The sequence below is a fragment of the Lipophrys pholis genome, assembly GCF_963383615.2.
Source record: "Lipophrys pholis genome assembly, chromosome: 7".
Lineage (NCBI taxonomy): Eukaryota > Metazoa > Chordata > Actinopteri > Blenniiformes > Blenniidae > Lipophrys > Lipophrys pholis.
This window is the reverse complement of record NC_137638.1, coordinates 15,418,173-15,436,927: the sequence shown is the minus strand read 5'-3', so window position 1 is coordinate 15,436,927 and position 18,755 is coordinate 15,418,173. Positions and strand designations below refer to the sequence as shown.

The 18,755-nt window shown below is 40.4% G+C and overlaps 1 protein-coding gene across 1 annotated transcript in view; it reads left to right on the top strand.

Annotated features, from left to right (window-relative positions):
• Positions 1-18,755, top strand: part of ccser1 (coiled-coil serine-rich protein 1) — a 127,636-nt gene that overhangs the window by 62,956 nt on the left and 45,925 nt on the right. Inside the window, exons 9-10 of the mRNA XM_080466718.1 lie at positions 1,724-1,801; positions 7,575-7,655. Of these exons, the coding sequence (XP_080322844.1) occupies positions 1,724-1,801; positions 7,575-7,655 (159 nt within the window). The remainder of the gene's footprint in view (positions 1-1,723; positions 1,802-7,574; positions 7,656-18,755) is intronic.

The window sequence follows — 18,755 nt, the reverse complement described above, 5'->3', positions numbered from 1 at the left end:
TTTTTTTGATAATACTGTAGAAGCACTTTCGGTTTTCAAAAGAGGACATCTCTATAGTTCCTACCCCGCTTGACTGCTGTTTAACTTAACCGACTAATATTAACGGCATCGCCTAACAAGGGTGGATGTTTAACCGTTTGCCTTTGAGTTACATGATTGAAAACAGAAATGTGTATATATTTGCTGTAGCTGGAGGAGGATTCCTTTCTTTCAGTTCACATTATGATGGAGTTCATCCGAGGAAGGTGTCTTGGTGGACCCTCACGTGTATGGATCGTCTCATACTGTACAGGTTACACCAGTACTTTTCCGAATTTTTATGCGACTTGAGGAAAAGTGAGGGACCAGTAGGCAGTGTTTGCATCAAAGAGGTCATTTAAAGGACGGTGTTGTAGCTCTATTGCTCCCTGTGGTCTCCCTCTGACTCTCTGTGTGTCCTTTAGCTAGATGGCTCCCCACGGTTTCAGACCATCATGCTCCGCCTCAGGCCCCCTCTGTCCTCTCGCTCTTTCTATCACTGTCCCCCTTTTCTCACGTTTTCCCCCTCATTTTCCTCCTGTTATCTCACCCCTCTTCTCCTCTTCTGCTTTTATGTCCTTGAACAGATAATGACAGTCTGTCTGTCATTTTGTTCCCTCCATCTTATCACTCTTCCGCTCTCGCTCCTTTTCTCCTGGCCCCTCTTCTTCGCCTATCCTTGTCACTGTTTGTCCACGTTCTCGCTACCTGTCCACTTTAGAAACGAGTTTAATATTTTTATGAGAACTGCTGGGTATAATTTCCTATTTTCAACTCCCCTGTGGGCCATTTTCTGAAAGCTCCCTGTTGGCTCTTCCCAGACTGGATGTGAAAATGACAAGGCTTCTGAAAGCATGACGGTGAAAATGAGGTTGGCAGTCTGGACATTATGCGGTTTTCATCAGTTAAGCAGAATTCGCCGCAAATCTTTTAGATTTTCAAAAACTAAGCCTTTTTTTTTTTTTTCCAGAAGATAGACGAGTTAATCTGAAGCAGGCTCATAATAGGGAACGTCACACATGTTGTTTGTGCCATATCATTTAGAATCATTTAGAATTTCTTTTGAAAAGTGTCATGAGAATACTTTTATTTTTGTTCGTATTCTATTGTTTTTGTCACTGCTTTCTGTCTGTGAAGGAGCTTCTCTACAATAATGTCCTCTGACCACACAAGGTCATGTTAAAGTGCTGTGTCCTCTCCGGTGCTGCTGTAGGATACAACAAGTTTATCACAGCAATGTGGAGGGAAGAGGAGATCACAGGCCTGCAGCAGGCACCACATGACAACTTTATTACACTTACACACACACACACACACACACACACACACACACACACACACACACACACACACACACACACACACACACACACACACACACACACACACACACACACACACACACACACACACACACACACACACACACACACACACACACACACACACACACACACACACACACACACACACACACACAGGCAGGACCAGCCACAAATACACATAAAACACTTGCAAATACACTAACATTTGTAAAGACACACACACAAACACACACACACACACACACACGCCCGCTTTGGTATGTTGTTATTCTCGCTGCCTCTCTGTATTGCTTTTGTGGGATTGGGTTCTGTGGATAAATCATCGCTGTCTGCTCCGTCCTGAGTAATGCGTAACATGGTGTCTTGTTTCTGGTGTTTAGGATCCGAGCAGAGAGGAGTGCTTGCTGCAACAGTTGAAGGAGAAAGATGAGCTGATTGTCAGACTCCAGAGTGAACTGGTAAGAAACCAAACATACATGACAAGCATGACGGGTTGATATCAAACATTCAAACCTTTTTTTTTTTTCTCCCCCCCCCCCATAAGCTTTCTGACTCACTCTTCACACATTTTATCATCTTCTTAGTTCATCATAAGGCAATGTTGGCAATATGGAAAGCTGAAAAGCACAGATGGACCTTGCAGGATGTGTGAGGTCTCCAGACGCTTTTAATGGAGGGAAAAAAAAAAAAAAGTAGGACTTTTAGTACCTTTAGTTAACAGAAATGTACAATTTTTAAATGTGTATCACCAGTCAGTATTCTCACTATTTTTATGGGGGTCATTCGGTGATATCTGTACCAGCAAAGATGTCATCGTATTACTATTTCAAATCGAGATTTTTGTGTCATAAATTGGATAATTGTCAATCGTGCAATGGTCTTTAAAAGTATTTTTCTAACAATCAGTTTCCGTAGTCATTGTTGTTTGCATGTTGTAGGTTCTAATGAAATAAAATGGGTTTTATATAGCTTTTTTAGGACACTCAAAGACACTTTACATTGCGTTATTCATTCACTCCATACTCGATGCTGGTAAACTACATATGTAGCCCTGGGGAGGGGAGGCAGTGTGGGGTTCAACGTCTTGCCCAAGGATACTTCAGCATGTAGGCAGGCAGAGAGGGAATCGAATCAGCAACCTTCCGATTGGGAGACAAGCGCTCTACCAACCGAGCCATGCCGCCCCGTATGATGGTGTCTGATCATATATACACAGAATTTTTACTTTTGAAAATGTAAGGCTACTGTAACTGGACACATTGATAATTCTATTTCACCCACAGAGTGCAAACACATGGCAAGACAAGGTCAAAACCTTGTGCATGACTGCCAACAATTGAAATGAATATACAGAGCTTTAACACTATGACAGGTGAAAATGAATAACAAGTATGTCTTGTCCATGGTACGAGTGATCAGTATTCATCAAAAGTGATCCAAGGAGGCAAAAAAAAAACTTCAGCTGGTTTATGTGCATACAGGCTTATGGTAAAAAATAAGAGAAATCAGTAAAGTATGAACTAAAGTTTTCCTAACTAATAATTAAAATAACTTTTACTTTCTGACGTTTAAGAAATGAAGCTTTGCTCATCTATTTTTATCCGTCACAGTTTCTTTCTTTTGGTCCCTGTTTTTCTGAACTTTGAAATGAATAATTAAAGCTGCTTCAATGTTTTTAAATTATTAGTCTTAAGGATATAAATTAAAGACTAATTGCCTTTGAAGCACAAATCTCTTCATTCAATTTTAAGTGTTTGAAATATTTCTTTTTTTTTTTTTTTTAAGGGAGGTTTAAACAAAGATTTCAAAGAACTGAGAAGTCTCACTTTTGTTGGAGGAGTTTTGTCATTTTATTTATTTTTTTCTCTCTCCCTCTTGATGGTGATTATCGACTTTTTGGGTCTCCACACTGCAGAGGCGTAGAATCGTCTGAACACAGAGGTTGACCACAAAAATCCAGAGGCTGTAAGTGTGAATGGTCAAACATAAAGTCACATCAGTATGACAGGGAGTTACAAAGCTCATTTTTTCTCTGTTGAAGTAAACGCGAACATCGTGTAAAGGAATTGCTGAAATCCCAGTCACACTTTCCGTTTTTTTTTTTTTTAAAGGTCTCTGTGTCTGGATATTTCAAATAGATAATATACTGGTGAAATGTAGAGATTTAAATGCAAGCGGTGTTGTCTTGTCAGTGTTTTATTCTAGTGGTTTGGAAAGCTGATCGTTGGATCATCTGCTGAAATGCTCCATACGGCAACGTTTTTTCATCATTTGTCATCTTCTTGTCTGTAATTTGTCACCTGTTCTCTCAAAGTAATGCAATGCACACATTATCCTAGGTCTCAGCAGAGTAATGTGCCAGTAGTGTTATTGCAGTATTGTCAGAGATGCCAGTCCAAACCACTGACTTGAGTCTATTGTGACATCTGTTGGTTTGATTACTTTCTGGCACTCACGTCTCTCTTTTTTTCCCTCCACTCATTTGTTTCACATCCTCTCTCTGTCAGCGGCACCGACCCTCCTCTCTTCTCTCTCTCTGGCGCCGCGTAGTGCTTTATGCAGCTAATGTGGAATTAACGCCAAAATGGCACAATTTGACCATTTCTCCCACTGAAATGCAGGTTTGACAGGCAATGTTAGAGTTGTTGTTTTTGTTTTTGCTCTTTGTCGCACCTTCAGTATTAGCAGAATGGAATTTCCGCATCCCTCCATTGTGCACAAAGTCTAAGTTTCACGTTGTCTCCTATATTCATTGTTTTTGGTTTCATTATTAAATCGTTGAGAGAACATCCCATTGGAAATTGGTTTAATGAAATACTTTGAATTCTTTGTCTCAAGAGATTGTCCGCAGTCCTGAGTGGGAGTGGAGAGAAATTTATTGAAAAAAACTCCTTGGAGCTCTTTTGTAGATCCTGCCAAACAGACAGTAAAACTATCTCATTCCTACTGTACATGCAATGTTTTAAATGCATCATTTTGAGTTCATTATTGTTGACAAATTAGGTCACTTTAAGAAGGTTACTTTAGTTGTGTTTATTTGGGAAGGGGGGGGGGATCTGGCCCCTCTGGTATTCATACGTATTGTTTTACCCAGATTTAGCAGGTGATCCCAGCTGACTATGCACGGAGGCTCGGCACACCCCGGACAGATCATTACAGGGCAAAAATAGAAAGTCAGACAGTCTCAATTTCGAGGCACCAAATAACCTTAAATGGATGTTTTTGGACTAGAAAACCAGAATACTTGGAAAAAAAATGAGTAGGTACATGCAAACTCTGCACAGAAAGTCAGAGTATCTCTGCTGTCCGGTGTGAGTGCTCACCACATACCGTTCTTTGCGGTTGTGCTTCATCCACAATCTTGAATTCAATTTCCATTTTTATCCAGTATGTTAATGATAGACAAATAATAATGAGAATCAGGATCATAACATTTTTTTTTTCTCAACACCTTTCATAACTAGCTTTTTTTCCCGCAATGCAACAGTTTTTTGTATTTTGCAAATGTGTTTCAGAAAGAAAATTGAACATGCCAGGTCTGTCAGTGAGGGTATTGGAAAGCAATAAAAGAGCAATAAGCACCTTTCAAGGTGGCAGTATTTAACCAAAGCATTAAGAAAATGATAGTGTCAAGCTCAAGAAGGTATTTGACCAGAATATATTCTACTTAAGCGTGTCAGGGAGCTTGATGTGCACTCGTACTGTTGCACCAAAGGACTGATTAAAACACAGATGGCACTGTAGCGGTGTCAAAGTGATACTTCTTTTTTTCAGTCTGATCAAGGGGTGTCAAAACAGTCTGAAGGTAGGCGCACACACACACATCCGCTCACTGTCTCCTTCAAGCACTTGTCTCCTTTCATCTCCGTGGCTGAGATGGCAAGCACGAGTGTAAAATTAACATATTATTGATGAGATTACCCTGAATGAAAACATCAATAATGAACACGTAGTTCAATTTGAATCCCTCTGACTTTGCTTAATTTTACAAGTGTGTCTAATAAAGAGGCGTCTGCTTATATCCGATATAGAAACATCAGATATGATTGGAGGCACTAGTTGGTCTGTAGTATTTTTTTCCACTTTTAATTAGAAATATAGCTTCTCCGTGTACTGCACCAGGACCTTCAACTTTTAATTTACACGTTTAATTTCACTCATACTTAATGCATCTACAGTGCGATTTAGGTCCGTGGTAAAAGGTGAAGGCACAGGGAGCACACCCTAAAAAAAAAAAAATGTCTAGGTATCCTCTATTTAAAGCCTTAATTTTGGTTCACCCCGAGGGGAGAATTGAGAAGATTAAATCAAGAATTAAACGTTTGTACTTGGATAATTTATTTATAAACACATTTTCTGTGTTGGAATAAATAGTGCTAATAAAAAAAACTGTCTAACTCATGGTGGCTTGTGACATGAAAAAATGAAGATATAATGTAAATAAACACCTTGACATTATTAAATCTGAAAACAAGGTGTATACACCCCTGAGTGAAGCAATATGACACACTGGTATTGCATGCTATCCTCAGTTATTGTTTTTTGTGTGAAAACTAACAATAACCTGGATCTTTACGTGGCTCATTAATTTAGTTTCAACGTCTAAATAGATTTAGCTGGCACATGTTTTTATCTTTGTTATTACTTTTCGTATTCTGGCATGATGAGTCGTCTTCCCCTCGTGTCGCTCGTGAATCCGTCAGAGTTGAGGCCATGCAAATCACTTGTGCATGTATGCACAAGCACACACGCACAGACAGATGCCAATCAGCGTTCAGTGTGTGTCGGCGTGTGCGTATTCATCCATTTGGCACTTCTTTCCGACAGACATGATTTTCAGACACGGCTTGTACAATTTTTTGAGGGCAAAATCTGTTTTGTGCGTATTAATATAGGGTGTCTTACCAGAGCTCATCTTCGCTTCAGCCTAACTTTTATTTTTATCTGCACCATATGCCCTTCGCAACACAGAGTATGGCTCTGCTTCTGATTTATGAAGTTGTGCAGTTTTTGGAGGCTGTTGTACAAGTGAACACCAGTGATGGTGTATACTTAACTGTCTCAAAGAGAGCCGGAAAAGAAACCTTGTCGCTGCGGCGAAGTTAAAGTGCAGCATTTGAAGGAAAGGGCAGCTCGTAGCCAGTGCTCTCCTCGCTCCTGCCTCTGTCTGTAAATCTGCCAGTGAAAACCTATTAATTATCTCCTAGAAGGACCTGCTGGCTGGCTGGCCATCACGAGCTGTCACTTTTTATGAGTTTTCTCCTCTCTCTGCTGGTGCATTTTGTTGAAGGACCATGCTTCAACTGCAACATTTAGCAGCAGAAAGCCTCTATTACATTTCAGGCTTGATTAATGAAAACTGATTTTTAACTCAATCTGTCAGCCCACTTGTGCTGCATTTAAAGAGGGCGGTCTATGTTCGTGTTTCAGAGCCATAACATAAATTCATCTCCTTTCTTTCCCTCGACCATAAACCTATCCTTACACCTCGTCCCCGGTTTTGTTTATTAATTTCAATCAAGGTTAATTAATTTCCCAATATTTCATAGCCACCGCAACTTTCAACACATTTTGTTCTTCAGAACATGAACAGGGTAGGTCGAGCATGTCAGGATGAAAAGTGACATTGTCACGTAGAGCTCCCGGTGGAGAATACTGCTGGCTTCGTCGCATTCAGGGGACTTGCAGCCTGCTTTTTCAAAATAATGACACAAAGGTAACACGAGATGACACGTTCTTGGTCAAAGTAAAAGTGCTGAATTTTGAAGGAAAGGGCCAGTGCTGTTCTTTCTGTACTTCCAACTGTAAATCTGCCAAAGGAAACCTATTAATTATCTCCTGGAAGGACCTTTCTTGCGAGCTGGCCAGCACTGGCCGTCACTCTTTATGAGTCCTCCTCGACTGATACGCTTTGCGGAGGGCCCGTGCTCCAAAATTTGGCTGGAGAAAAGTTTTACTGCAATTCAGCCCAGTTTTTATGAACTCTTTGATTTCAAGAAGAGACAGCCAATGGGAAGGAAGGGTTGAGATGGTTTAGAGTTGCAGTTTTTTTTTTTTTGATAGCCAGCTTTAAGCACGGAGGCCAGCTGCACCAAGTATTGTGAGTGGAAGTAAATCAAAACTCTGCTGGGAGAGTAGTTCTCAATTATTTTTATTTGATGTTGCTTTTTTTCCTTACATTTTGTGAGATTCTGGCCGAGTCTGATGGGTTTGTGTTTGTTTTGTATGCAGGAGAGTGCCAAAGCTGCCCTGAAGATGAAAGACTGCCAAATGACTGACCGCACAACACAGACGGAACACATGGGGCCAGAGGTGAGATACACCCATACAACACATACACAGGCTCTTTTTCACTCTGCCAGTCCCCCATCTCTCTCTCTCTCTCTCTCTCTCTCTCTCTCTCTCTCTCTCTCTCTCTCTCTCTCTCTCTCTCTCTCTCTCTCTCTCTCTCTCTCTCATATTGTAGGACAACTCACTCAGATCCCATATTACTGAATGAGGTTTCTGGGGAAAAAAAAAAATGCAACCTCCTCCTTTTTTTTTTTTTTTTTTTTACTGTTTTTACTACTTTGTCATCCTGCCTGTGCTAATGCAGTTTATGCTGAGCCTCTGTGACCATCGCTCCGCCCTTTCTTCCTTTCTTTTCCATCTCTTTAAGAGCATCTTTTAATGCTGAGCTAAAACTCTAATCCATCTTACTCTTTCTGAAGATGTTTTGCCGCTGTGACAGTCATATTATGCTCCACTACCTGCTCCTCCCTTTCCTCCTCCGATTCCCACGATCTCAAAGAGAGTGCTGAGCCGCTTGGTACCTACCTGCCTGCCAGCATAATGTTCTCAGCTGACACGGCCTCTTTGGCTTCACGAGGGGCTGACAGTATGGGAACGCAGCAGACTTAATGGATGACTGTCTAAAAATGGCTGCCTGGAACAGAAACAGGACCGGAGTTTTGGGGTCCCGTTCTTTCACTGCTAAAGCCCTTGTTTCCTCTCCTTTTTATGCCCCAAAGGTTCTTTTCATACCTCCGCTACAGTTTTGAAAGAAAATAGCTCTGGCATTGTTTGAGTGTATCGGTAAACAATCTATATTCCAGCATGCCCACATTCTGTGTTTGCTTATACAATGTGAATAACAGTATGAATACATTGTTTGGAAGTCAAAGAGTTTGCCTTACTTTTGCAGGTAATTTCGATCACTTACAGATGTCCTGTGTGGCTCCTTTGAGTTATGTGGTGGTTTAATCATGAATCTTTAATTTTTACATTAGAGCTATGCATGGAGAGACCTCCTTCAGAGCGGTAAGGTGCTTCCTAAACAAGCTCAAAAATATGCATATTTCCTTCAGTGTGTGAAGATAAACTGTTATAGTTATGGCAAATGGCATTTTCACAAAATTTCTTTTAATAATGTACTGACCGTCTTACAGTGCAGACAGACTCCTCAGGGTATTTAAATGCAGTAGCTATAAAATCAAGTGTCACTTCAGAGGTAAGTTATATAATGGTTAAAGGCTAATATATTCAGAAGTGATTTGAATATCATCTAACAAAACCAACATAAATTGAGGAATGACTCAAATATGTCTTTATATTGTACTTGTCAGAGATTTACTGAGATTAATAGGTTAGCCAACTAGCCCCATGATACCCTGATTTATATTACTGCTTCGTAGAAAAGTGAATGTAGGGCGAAGTTGTCCAATCCTGGTCCTGGAGGGCCTCTGCCCAGCATGTTTTAAATGCCACCCTGTTTCAACACACCTGATTTTAATGTGGGGGCTCATTATTAGGCTTCCTGCAGACCTTGATGATGACACATTCATGAGATTCAAATGTGAGACAGCAGGGAGACACTGAAAACATGCACGAAAGTGGCCCTGCAGGAAAAAGATTGGGCACCACTGGTTGAGAGCCTGTTCTCAGTACCAACAACAGACGACCTCTGCTTACCAATAATGAGCCGATTTTGGTAGAATAGCAAACGATGCTGCAGCGTTCAGAAAGCTCCCATTTTCTCCACCTTCTCCACATGGTTTGAAACTATTTGGCTTTACAAAAGATAAAAAGAAGTTGATCGTTTTCTGTTGGGAGAGACGGCCAGTTAAAGAGTTAGTTTTTGTTATTGACCTTACAGTGCTTTTGTTAACAGTTCATGCTCTCATAAACTATTGCATAAAGCTTTTTAAGTGAGCTTAGTACTTAATGGTTTACTCACCATGCACGTAATCACTGCTCATCTAATACTGCTACTCTCCAGTTCAATATTCGAGGAAATGTGAACTGAATGTGTTTGATTTATTCAAAACATAGCTCTTGTGCAGCTAATCACAATACAAACTGTACAGAAACACATTAAAAATGGTGCTGACTCTCTACTCTCTTACTGCCTTTTCATCCTAAAGTAGCTACAAGGTAAAGCTTGGAACACATTTTGGGGTTTGTAAACCTTTAGATTGTAGAGCATTTCATAAATGTAATGTCATTTTTGTGCAATTTAGCACAAACCTTACCCACTAATTAAATGTCCGTTCAGTTTTTTTTCTTTTCTTTGAAGACTACAAAAAAGTGTCAATGTTTGCTCTTGCAATGTGTGTGGAATTGTGAACTTGCTGGTTAATAACAAGCAATAGTTGATTGGTGGAAGAAATGGGAAAACATTACTAATTTTGAATCAACTCCAGTCATAGATAGATAATCTTATACGATGCATGAGAGGCTCTCCTGAGTAATGCCTCAAATACAGGCAGTGTACAACAAGACGTGCAGAGAATTCTGACACCCCAAAATTGTAGTGTAACTCTGGATTGTTCGTTACACTCCCTTTTCCTTTGTTTCTTCTGTGATGCGCAGTGAGTCACCAAAACAGGTGCAGGCAAGGCAGAGACCTCACTGTGCCTCAGAGAAGTGCCACTTTGCTGCTGCATGCACATGAAGTTACAGCCTTGAATACTATAATCTTATCACACCTGCGATCAGTTGGTCAGTTGTTTCTTTTTTTTTGTACATCTCTTCCATCAGCACACCCATTAATATACATAGTCTGCCATCTCTCTGCACTGTGCTCCTGACTAATGGATTCCTTATAATACAATCTGAAATAGCCAGCATGTATAGGAAGTTGTTTGGCACTGTAGGCTAAAGCTCCCAAAAGTGTGGGCATATTTGCACCTTGTGTGTGTTAATGTACAAATCTACATGCATGTCCATTGTCCACGTGTTTCTCATTGGTTTTGTGTCTGCCTAAGCAAGTGTCCACATGTTCTGTGGCCTTGGACAGTCGCGCCAATAACATCCTGTTGCAAGTGTCAAAGTATCATCTGTCAAATAAGTTGCATTTATCGCTCAGACAGTATAATTGTGGATGTTTGTGGTTTTATGTGCTGTCATTGATCATTTGACTTAAAATACAGCTCGGTATGGTCAAGTCAATAACAGGATCTTTTGTTTTAACTGCTTCTTTACTTACTGCTTGTCCAGATGTTTGTCAGTGCACTGAAAGCCTGGAGAAGCAGTAGGCTGCCTCTTGAGAATGTGCAGATTTTTGTAAGTTATTTGATACCCCTTGATCGTGTCTAATTCATTTTGATTAATTTCATTAAAGCTGATTCAGATAATCATTGTGATTTACCTCACCAGGACCACTTAGTGGAAAAGATACTCTGTCTTTGATCCCACAACACAGTACTGAGGAAGAGAGAGTCAACCTCTTAAGATTCACTCAGTTATATCATCTCTGGGAGGTGAAGTGGGTTGATTAATTGTCATGTAATCATTTAGATTTGAGGAGTGCCACGATGTGTCTCATCTACCCTGCAGGTGGAAAGTAATAACGTGAAGGGATTGAGCTATAGTCACAGATCTGTTGAACACGCTGATGACTGTGTTAAATGTCAGTTTAAAGCTTTGTTGTTTTTTTCCAAACTCCTTTAGCGGATACCCTTCTGTCAAGACCAAAATAACCTTTTCTCCCTAATATAGTGCACTGAGGTTTAGAAGGTCTGGCCGGTGCTCCGGCGTATGGCTATTAGACTATCGCCATGCTATAGAGTCCTCCATATGCTCAGGCCTCTTGAGTAGATGGGCTCTTAATTAGAGGAGCAGCTGGCTGCCCGCTAGCGAGCTCGGCGAGCAGCACAGGTGACTTAACTCAGCAGTCGCTTCCAGCATGTGTGGCCTGATTCTAGTCCCCTCCACCCCGTGTGCACGAAAGAGGGACGGGGCCGACTGAGAGTGTGCACTCACGGGTGTTTATGAGCGTGTGGGAGATGCTGCAGCATGCAGTAAGCCTATATAGGTTAGCTACCCCAGTGCATCAAGGACAGTCTGCTCGCAACAAAAAGTGTGTCTACAAGTGGGGCAGCTATTTCTACTGCTTCCACCACTTTGCGGGGTCGACCATCTCTCCCAACCACTCCCTCGCTCCACTGCGTAAGCCGTCTTTTTTCTAGAACGCCCTTATATTTATGTCTCACTTTCCACCTGTTTTTTGTTTGTTGAATCCCTGAAAGTGCAAGACATACTATTCAGAGGCTCCTTTTCTTTTCTTGTCTTTCATTTCATTTCATTTTCTTTCCTCTCGTCTCGTCTCCTCTCTTTAGCATTTTTATTTTTTTTTGTACTTTTCCAGAGCTCCATTAATTCATGAGGGATTCCTCTGCCCTGCTTTCCCTCAATCGGACACTCTTGACCTCCACAAAGTTGTATTTCTGTGGTACAAAGTTCTTTCTTTATTGTCCTCTAAAGGTGTCTCGTATGTTATGCTGAGATTTAGGAAGGTCAAGAAAAGTGGATTGCTTTGGTGGATAAATCAAATCTTATACTACAACTGAGTGCGATCAAATGACAGCGTAGATGTTCGTCTTGTTCATTTACGCCAGCTGTCGTTAGTAAATGAAAATGGACTGCTTTGTCAAAGCTGTTGTGATTGATGTGCTATTTCGCATTTATCATGCACCATATATTCTCCAATCCTACAGTAATGTCTTGATTCATGTCCGTAAACTAGTTTATTATACAATATATTAGATAAGAAAAAACATCCCGGACCTCTCAGTATACCAGATGTCAGTGCAGTCCTTCTGACCTTCTTCAGTTGTGAGCCAGAGCCATACCTGATTTTATTTTTTGGTATGAAGACAGATTGCCACTGTAAATTAGTGAGAATTATTTAAAAAAAAAAAAAAAAAAAAGTGTGAGAGGAACGAGTGGGAGCTTAGCTACTGCATAATATGCAGTAAAGTTTTGTGGGTTTGGTCTGCGGCCACATAAAAGTTCAATCCTCAAATATAAATAAAGCATCTGTCAGCCGATGCAATATGTTACCCCCCCTTTGTCATCTTTGTCATTCTGACCCTGTGTTGGCAAAGTATTAACACAGTGATTTGGTGTGTGTCAAACAGTGGCACTACAGGTGGTATTCTGGGATGCTGTCACAAGTGCAGCTAAGGAAAACTCAGACATCTGCCTAATTCTGACAGGTGGCAGTGTAGTATTACTCCAACACAAATAAAAAAAAAAAAAAGTATGGCCTTTGCGTTTGAAGATTCCTTCTTTTGTGAACATGTCAAGTGTCGAGCTGGCAGGTGACGTGAAAAGGAAACTAAGAGTGGGTAAAAACAGATGGAGGTTAGAGAAAAAATGAGAGTGGTTATTTGATGTCCTCCAGAGACTCCTATGAGCAGCGGTATGGTGGCTGTTTGAAAAGCTCTTTTTTTTTTTTCATAGAAGGAATTGAATCGATTTAGATTGCTTTCTTTCAGCGAGCTAATTTCATGGGCATTCTTAAAAGGAACGTTTTATGGGGGAATCAAAAGCTGTTGATGGTTGGCTCAATCTTGTTCGCCTTTCTCACTCTGTCTTTCGCTGACGTTTTCTATTCTCAGAAGATTCGTGCAAGTTTTTTATTTTGAGTCCCATTTCTTGCGCTTTCACTCCCATTAATTCATACCCATCTCTCGCTTCACCCTGACCTTCCTTAGTGGCTTCAGAACAGAGCGAGAGGTGTGAAGATATCGGTGAGAGTTGTTTATTATCATTACATTTACAATCTTTCCCCTTTTGTCTCTCATTGTTGTATCTGAAAAGTAGTTTACCGATGTATTGATTTAATATTCATGTGGAGTGGACTCGTCTTTCCAGGCTTGGGATGGCCATTTCATGACAGAATTAAAATCTACCAATTTAAGTAATCTCTTTTTCTAAAATTTTGATTCGCCCAGTAAACAGTAAAACATCAATATATATATAGATATTAAAGTCAGGAAGTATGCAAGTGTTTTACATATATTTCAGAGTAGCAACACCAACAAAAATGTAGCTGTGATGGTGTGTTTTAGGCCACTTTATTTATTTAGGGTATAGCTAATTTATGTTGCTTATTCAAAATAACCAGTTTCTATGATTTCACAGCTGTGGCAGATAAGCATTTACAGTACGTCCCGGATTCCATGAGGATATAATTAGATATGTTAGATAAGCAAAAGCCCCTGACAGCTGATGTCAAGCCAGGGCAGCAAAAACAGAAATAGATGTTCAGACGTGTCCCTACGTGACCCTGAAGCATGAGGCAAAGATGGAAATCTCAAAGAAATAGGCAAGTTTACTCAGCTGACACCTCCTCCCTGTAGGGGTCAGTGTTTCACATTTGTCTCAGAGAAAACACATTAATTTTTAAGAAAAAACTGATTATGCAATGTTTGTCATTCTTTTTTAACCTGGCAGATGTCGTCTATCGTGGGTGTATTGGCTATTGGTTTTGGACTTTGTTCATTGCCGTTGATCCTTCTGATTGGATCGTCACCAGGTCCTGGATCTTTTTTTTGTTTTTCTGTATTATCTTGGAAATAAATTTCACCATTGGGGAATACATACAGTATTAGCAAACTCATCAATAAGCACTATGCGCAGTCTCGTTGAAGCCCAAGCCCGTCCAGGGGCTGAGGGAAACAACATTACACCAGGTGTGTGTGGTTTTGGCAAAGTTTTCCATTGCACAGAATAGAATTTGACAATATTAAATGCAAGAGGGAACATAAAGAGCCAGAGGGCGCTGCAACATTAACAAATGACGAGAGCAACAAAAAGGTGGTTTATTGGAAGCCGGCTGCCAAATAAACAAATAGACACAACTACACTCCCTGCACAAACCTAAACACTAAGTAAAGCCAGTGAGGCTGACAGGAGCCACCTGTGTAATTAGGTGTATTAGGACACACAACCACAACTTTATCTGTACGTAAGTTTGGTGTGTTTCCATTTGATGTGATCATAGATGCTAACTGAGCCCCCCTTGCATTAATAAACTCATTTCAATTATTTATTCAGGGGAAATTTGAACTTGGAGACTAACATGCTCATCACCACATGCAGGGTTGATCCGTTTGTGCGAAGAATGTAAAAGTAGCCAACTTCAGACTATCAGTGTCGCACATGTTGTAACTCAGCTGCTATTGAGTGAAGCCAGTTCAGTTATCTTAATAGGTGGTTCCCTCGTCTCCTGTCATTAGAGGTGGGCACAGTTAACTGGGAGGAGACCTAGTGGTGGACGCAAACCTCTTGAAGAGATTATGTCCATCAGTTGCTTTTCATTTTGCCCCGACGATCCCCTGTGGACTAAACATGAATAAAGATGAGATGGATGAATGGATGGATGGATGACCAGGTTTTTTGCTCGAGACAATTAGAGGCAGCTTAGCCAAGGCATGTGTGTAATCATTCTTTATTTCAGACCTGCTCAAAGTAAAATAAAAATATTCAACCAATAAAAATCTGTGTCATCACTAAGTTCCAGATTGCCATATGACAAAGGCCACTGTCTTTTTTTATCATATGCATAATGCATTTATATAGAAACTAATCTTAGAATTTGCTTTAGGTTGACTTTTATCTCCATGAATACTCTCTAACTGCTTGGTATGAGTAGCAGTTGCTCCTGAACCATATGAAAATGAAAATCCCAACACTTGTACAAACCGAAGCAAAGCAGTGATCAATTGTTTTTCTTTGTCTTTGTTGTGGAGTTTTTCAGGTCCACTCTTAATGATCTGTAGTGTCTGGGGGTAAAGAGAGGGAAAAGAACAAACAAACAAACCCGTGTGAAGCATTAGTTCACATTGTACATGTATCGCTTCTATGTGCAAAGGGTGAAACAAGTCTTATTTAGCCCACCCCTGAGAGAGCACTCCTAGTGAAAGCCTCATGCTGGACCTCCCGTGCCCTCCCTGGGGGATGGGAACCCTCAATCAATACATCCGATGAGATGAGATCATATGCATCTCCGTCATCAGTGCTCTCCACGTCTGTGCCAGTTTCTGCTGGAGGATGGTCCAGTGCTGATTGTGATTATGTAGGTCTTCAACTCCTATTCCTGTAAACTAGATCATTTTGTACAGCCCAGTCTTTACTGAGTAATGGTGCTGCTAGGGATAGAAATAAGAAGGGAAGATGGAGAGAAAGAGGAGGCGCATAAGAAAGGCAGTTTTCTGCCCTACTTAAGGTTTTTATACCTTTTCTCTTTATGTCCATCAGGCTTCCTCTCCTTCCATCTTTCATCCCTCTTATGTCAAAATTTTACGTCTTCTTTAATCCTTCTTTTCTAACTCTTTTGTGCCCTTCCATTAAAAATTGCCCTTGCTTTTTGTCTCCTTGCTCTCTGCTGCATTCATCCATTTTTTTTCTCCGATCTGTTTCTCCATCTTCATTAGGCTTCTCCTTTCTCTGTCCCTGCCCTGCACCACCTTTTACTTCTCTCCTCATCTTCATCTCCCTCTTTTCCCCATAATACGTATTCCTTTACGCCTCTGCGCCCTTGCTCTTAAACATTTATTTTGTTCCTTCTTTCCCTATGTTTCTCCTGATTCCGTCTCCTGTTCATGTTTCACATCCATTCCTTAATAATGCTCTCATCTTGCTTTCCTTCAGTCTCGTTTTTACGATCAGCCTTTCACCTGTATACTACGCTGTTCACATTCCCTCACTCTCGCTCATCTCCTTTATTACCGTTACTCTTTCACCCTGCGCCGTCCCTCCCTGTCACTGCACATCCTGTATTACAGTTCATCACCAACTGTGGTTAACCCCCTCCGCTCCTCCCAAGAAACAGCGGTGCAGTTGCGTGTGCTATTTCTTCTTTATAAAAGTGTAATGATGCTCTTTGAACTCACCACCTGAGTTATTGCACATACTTGACTTTCATAAATATTCCTGCTTCTATGATGCGGCAACAACTATTATATACTGGGTAATCGGTATTGCTGCTTGTCTTGATGATGTTGTACGATGCTGTTAAATGAAGAAGGTTAAAAAATGTTAATTCCGTTGTTAAAAAACACCAGTGGGACTATTTAGACCTGTTTACCACCGAAAAGTGTTATTATGCAACATTAGTGGTTTTAACACTCCCACATTTATGTTGTCCACTTGAAGACCCTTTTATGTATTTAGATACTGTTGGCCTGTTAGACTGCAACCAGCAAAATGCAATTTCAATATAATAATCAATATAATAGCACGATCCCAGCAGATTATTGAAATTAATGGCTTTTATGTGTTTTTAATGTTTCACCTTCAATGAAAGACACTGAAAGAAAGAGACACTGAAAGAGACACTGTTTAATATTTGCATTTCTTTACATGTCAGAGATAGCCATTGTTTTTAATAAATACCCAAACCAATAGATCATTGCCTGGGACATCACTGAAATGGATAATGTGGGAAACTGTGAAGTGAAACACCAATGAAATATTCTTAGTTGGATGTTTACACAGTTGCCCAAAAACTGTGTCCATGTCTCTGAGCTTCTAAGCCTATTGTTGCTGAATTGATGTAACATTTGTAGTTTTTGGCAAACACATGACTGTGTGGGTACATGAACAACCCTGTGTGGGAACATGAAACACAAACCACCGGTATTTTTAATGCCTGCACTTTGCCGTGGTGTCACCCACTAGTTCTATTTTTTTTTTTCCTCGGCGCAACAGAACCAGTGTCACTGAAGCAAAGCACCTTTCAGAGAGCATTATTATGACACAAAGAAGGCGGGTGTGTGGTCTCATTGCCAGGTCTTTAAATAGAACATAACCGATGTACCTAGACAGTGCAGGTATGAGAGAGTGACAGCATGAAGAGAGTGAATGAATGGAAACAGATCTCAGCTGCTTTGCATTAGTGACTTTCTGACTGCTCAGTTTGAAAAGACCTGTTTCACCTGACTCACCCGTAATGACAAATGACAATCTCATAAGCGCATATCAAGTGGACAGGCTATGTTAGAAGTTGATTTATGATTGTTTTGCTTTTCTCTTCAAATAACACTTTTTTTGTGCCCCCCCCCCCTCTCTCTCTCCTTCTACTCTTTTATTGGTTGCTGTTTGTGTCATCATGTCTTTTGTTTCCAGGGCATCAAGGCACATGGGAGCGCCTCTTTGTCATCAAGGAGGCCACTGAGTGAGTGTGTCTGTTCTGATATCACTTGACTGGACGTCACAGTGTCTTGTAGTGGTCTACCTTGGTGTACTAGATAAGAGTACAGGGGGTCTGTATACTAAGGTTTGATTAACCCGCGCAGCTTTTGGTTGCTTTAACTCTGATCCACAAATTTTCATTCCACAAATCATCCAACAAGTATTTAGGCCACCTATTTTCAAAAATGGAAAAAAGATTGGAGTGTGAGATCATTTGGTTTAAACACTTTAATTTTGATCTATTCATAACTTAGTAATATGGAGTACACTAATTTGTTGCTGAAAATTTTGAGGAAAATGGTTATGTAACTGAAGGCTCAGCTCAGTTTCACTTGATTCAACTCATAATTGGATGGATCAGCACATACATAAATCTCTCTCTGGAAATGATGTTGTTATTAGCACTACTGTTCTCTGTGGTTAAAGATATGTGAGTAATGTAGTTCTGTTGGGAGAAGTGGAAATTCTTCAAGAGGTACAAAAAATTTTCATTTAGGCATTAAGAGATTAAGATGTTTAAATAGTGAGTAGCTCCTTATGCAAAGTGGAATCACTGTAGAAATTAGGATGAGCCATTTTTCAGTCAAAATCAAACCCTGGTATTGAGACCTCATGTGTGATGAATGCCACCCGCACTGCTTTGTCCTGTATCGTAGACAAGAATGCTGCCTTTTGTACCTAGCTGAGTTAATCCTACCCAAAGAGATGATGTCCCAGAAAGATCTTGGCAGCTCCTAAGATCACTTCTATCCTGGTTGATGTCCTTGTACCAGAACAACTCTGTATGCTGGAAGTCACTTTAAAAGCCAATGTAATATTTTCTGTGGTTTAGTTCAGAGGGAACAAAACCTCTCTTCAAGCATAAGACAGTGGAACAGATAATTTCTGCCCTATTGCTATTCGATGACTCAGATCATTTCTGTTATAAGTCAATGATCTTGACAAATGACA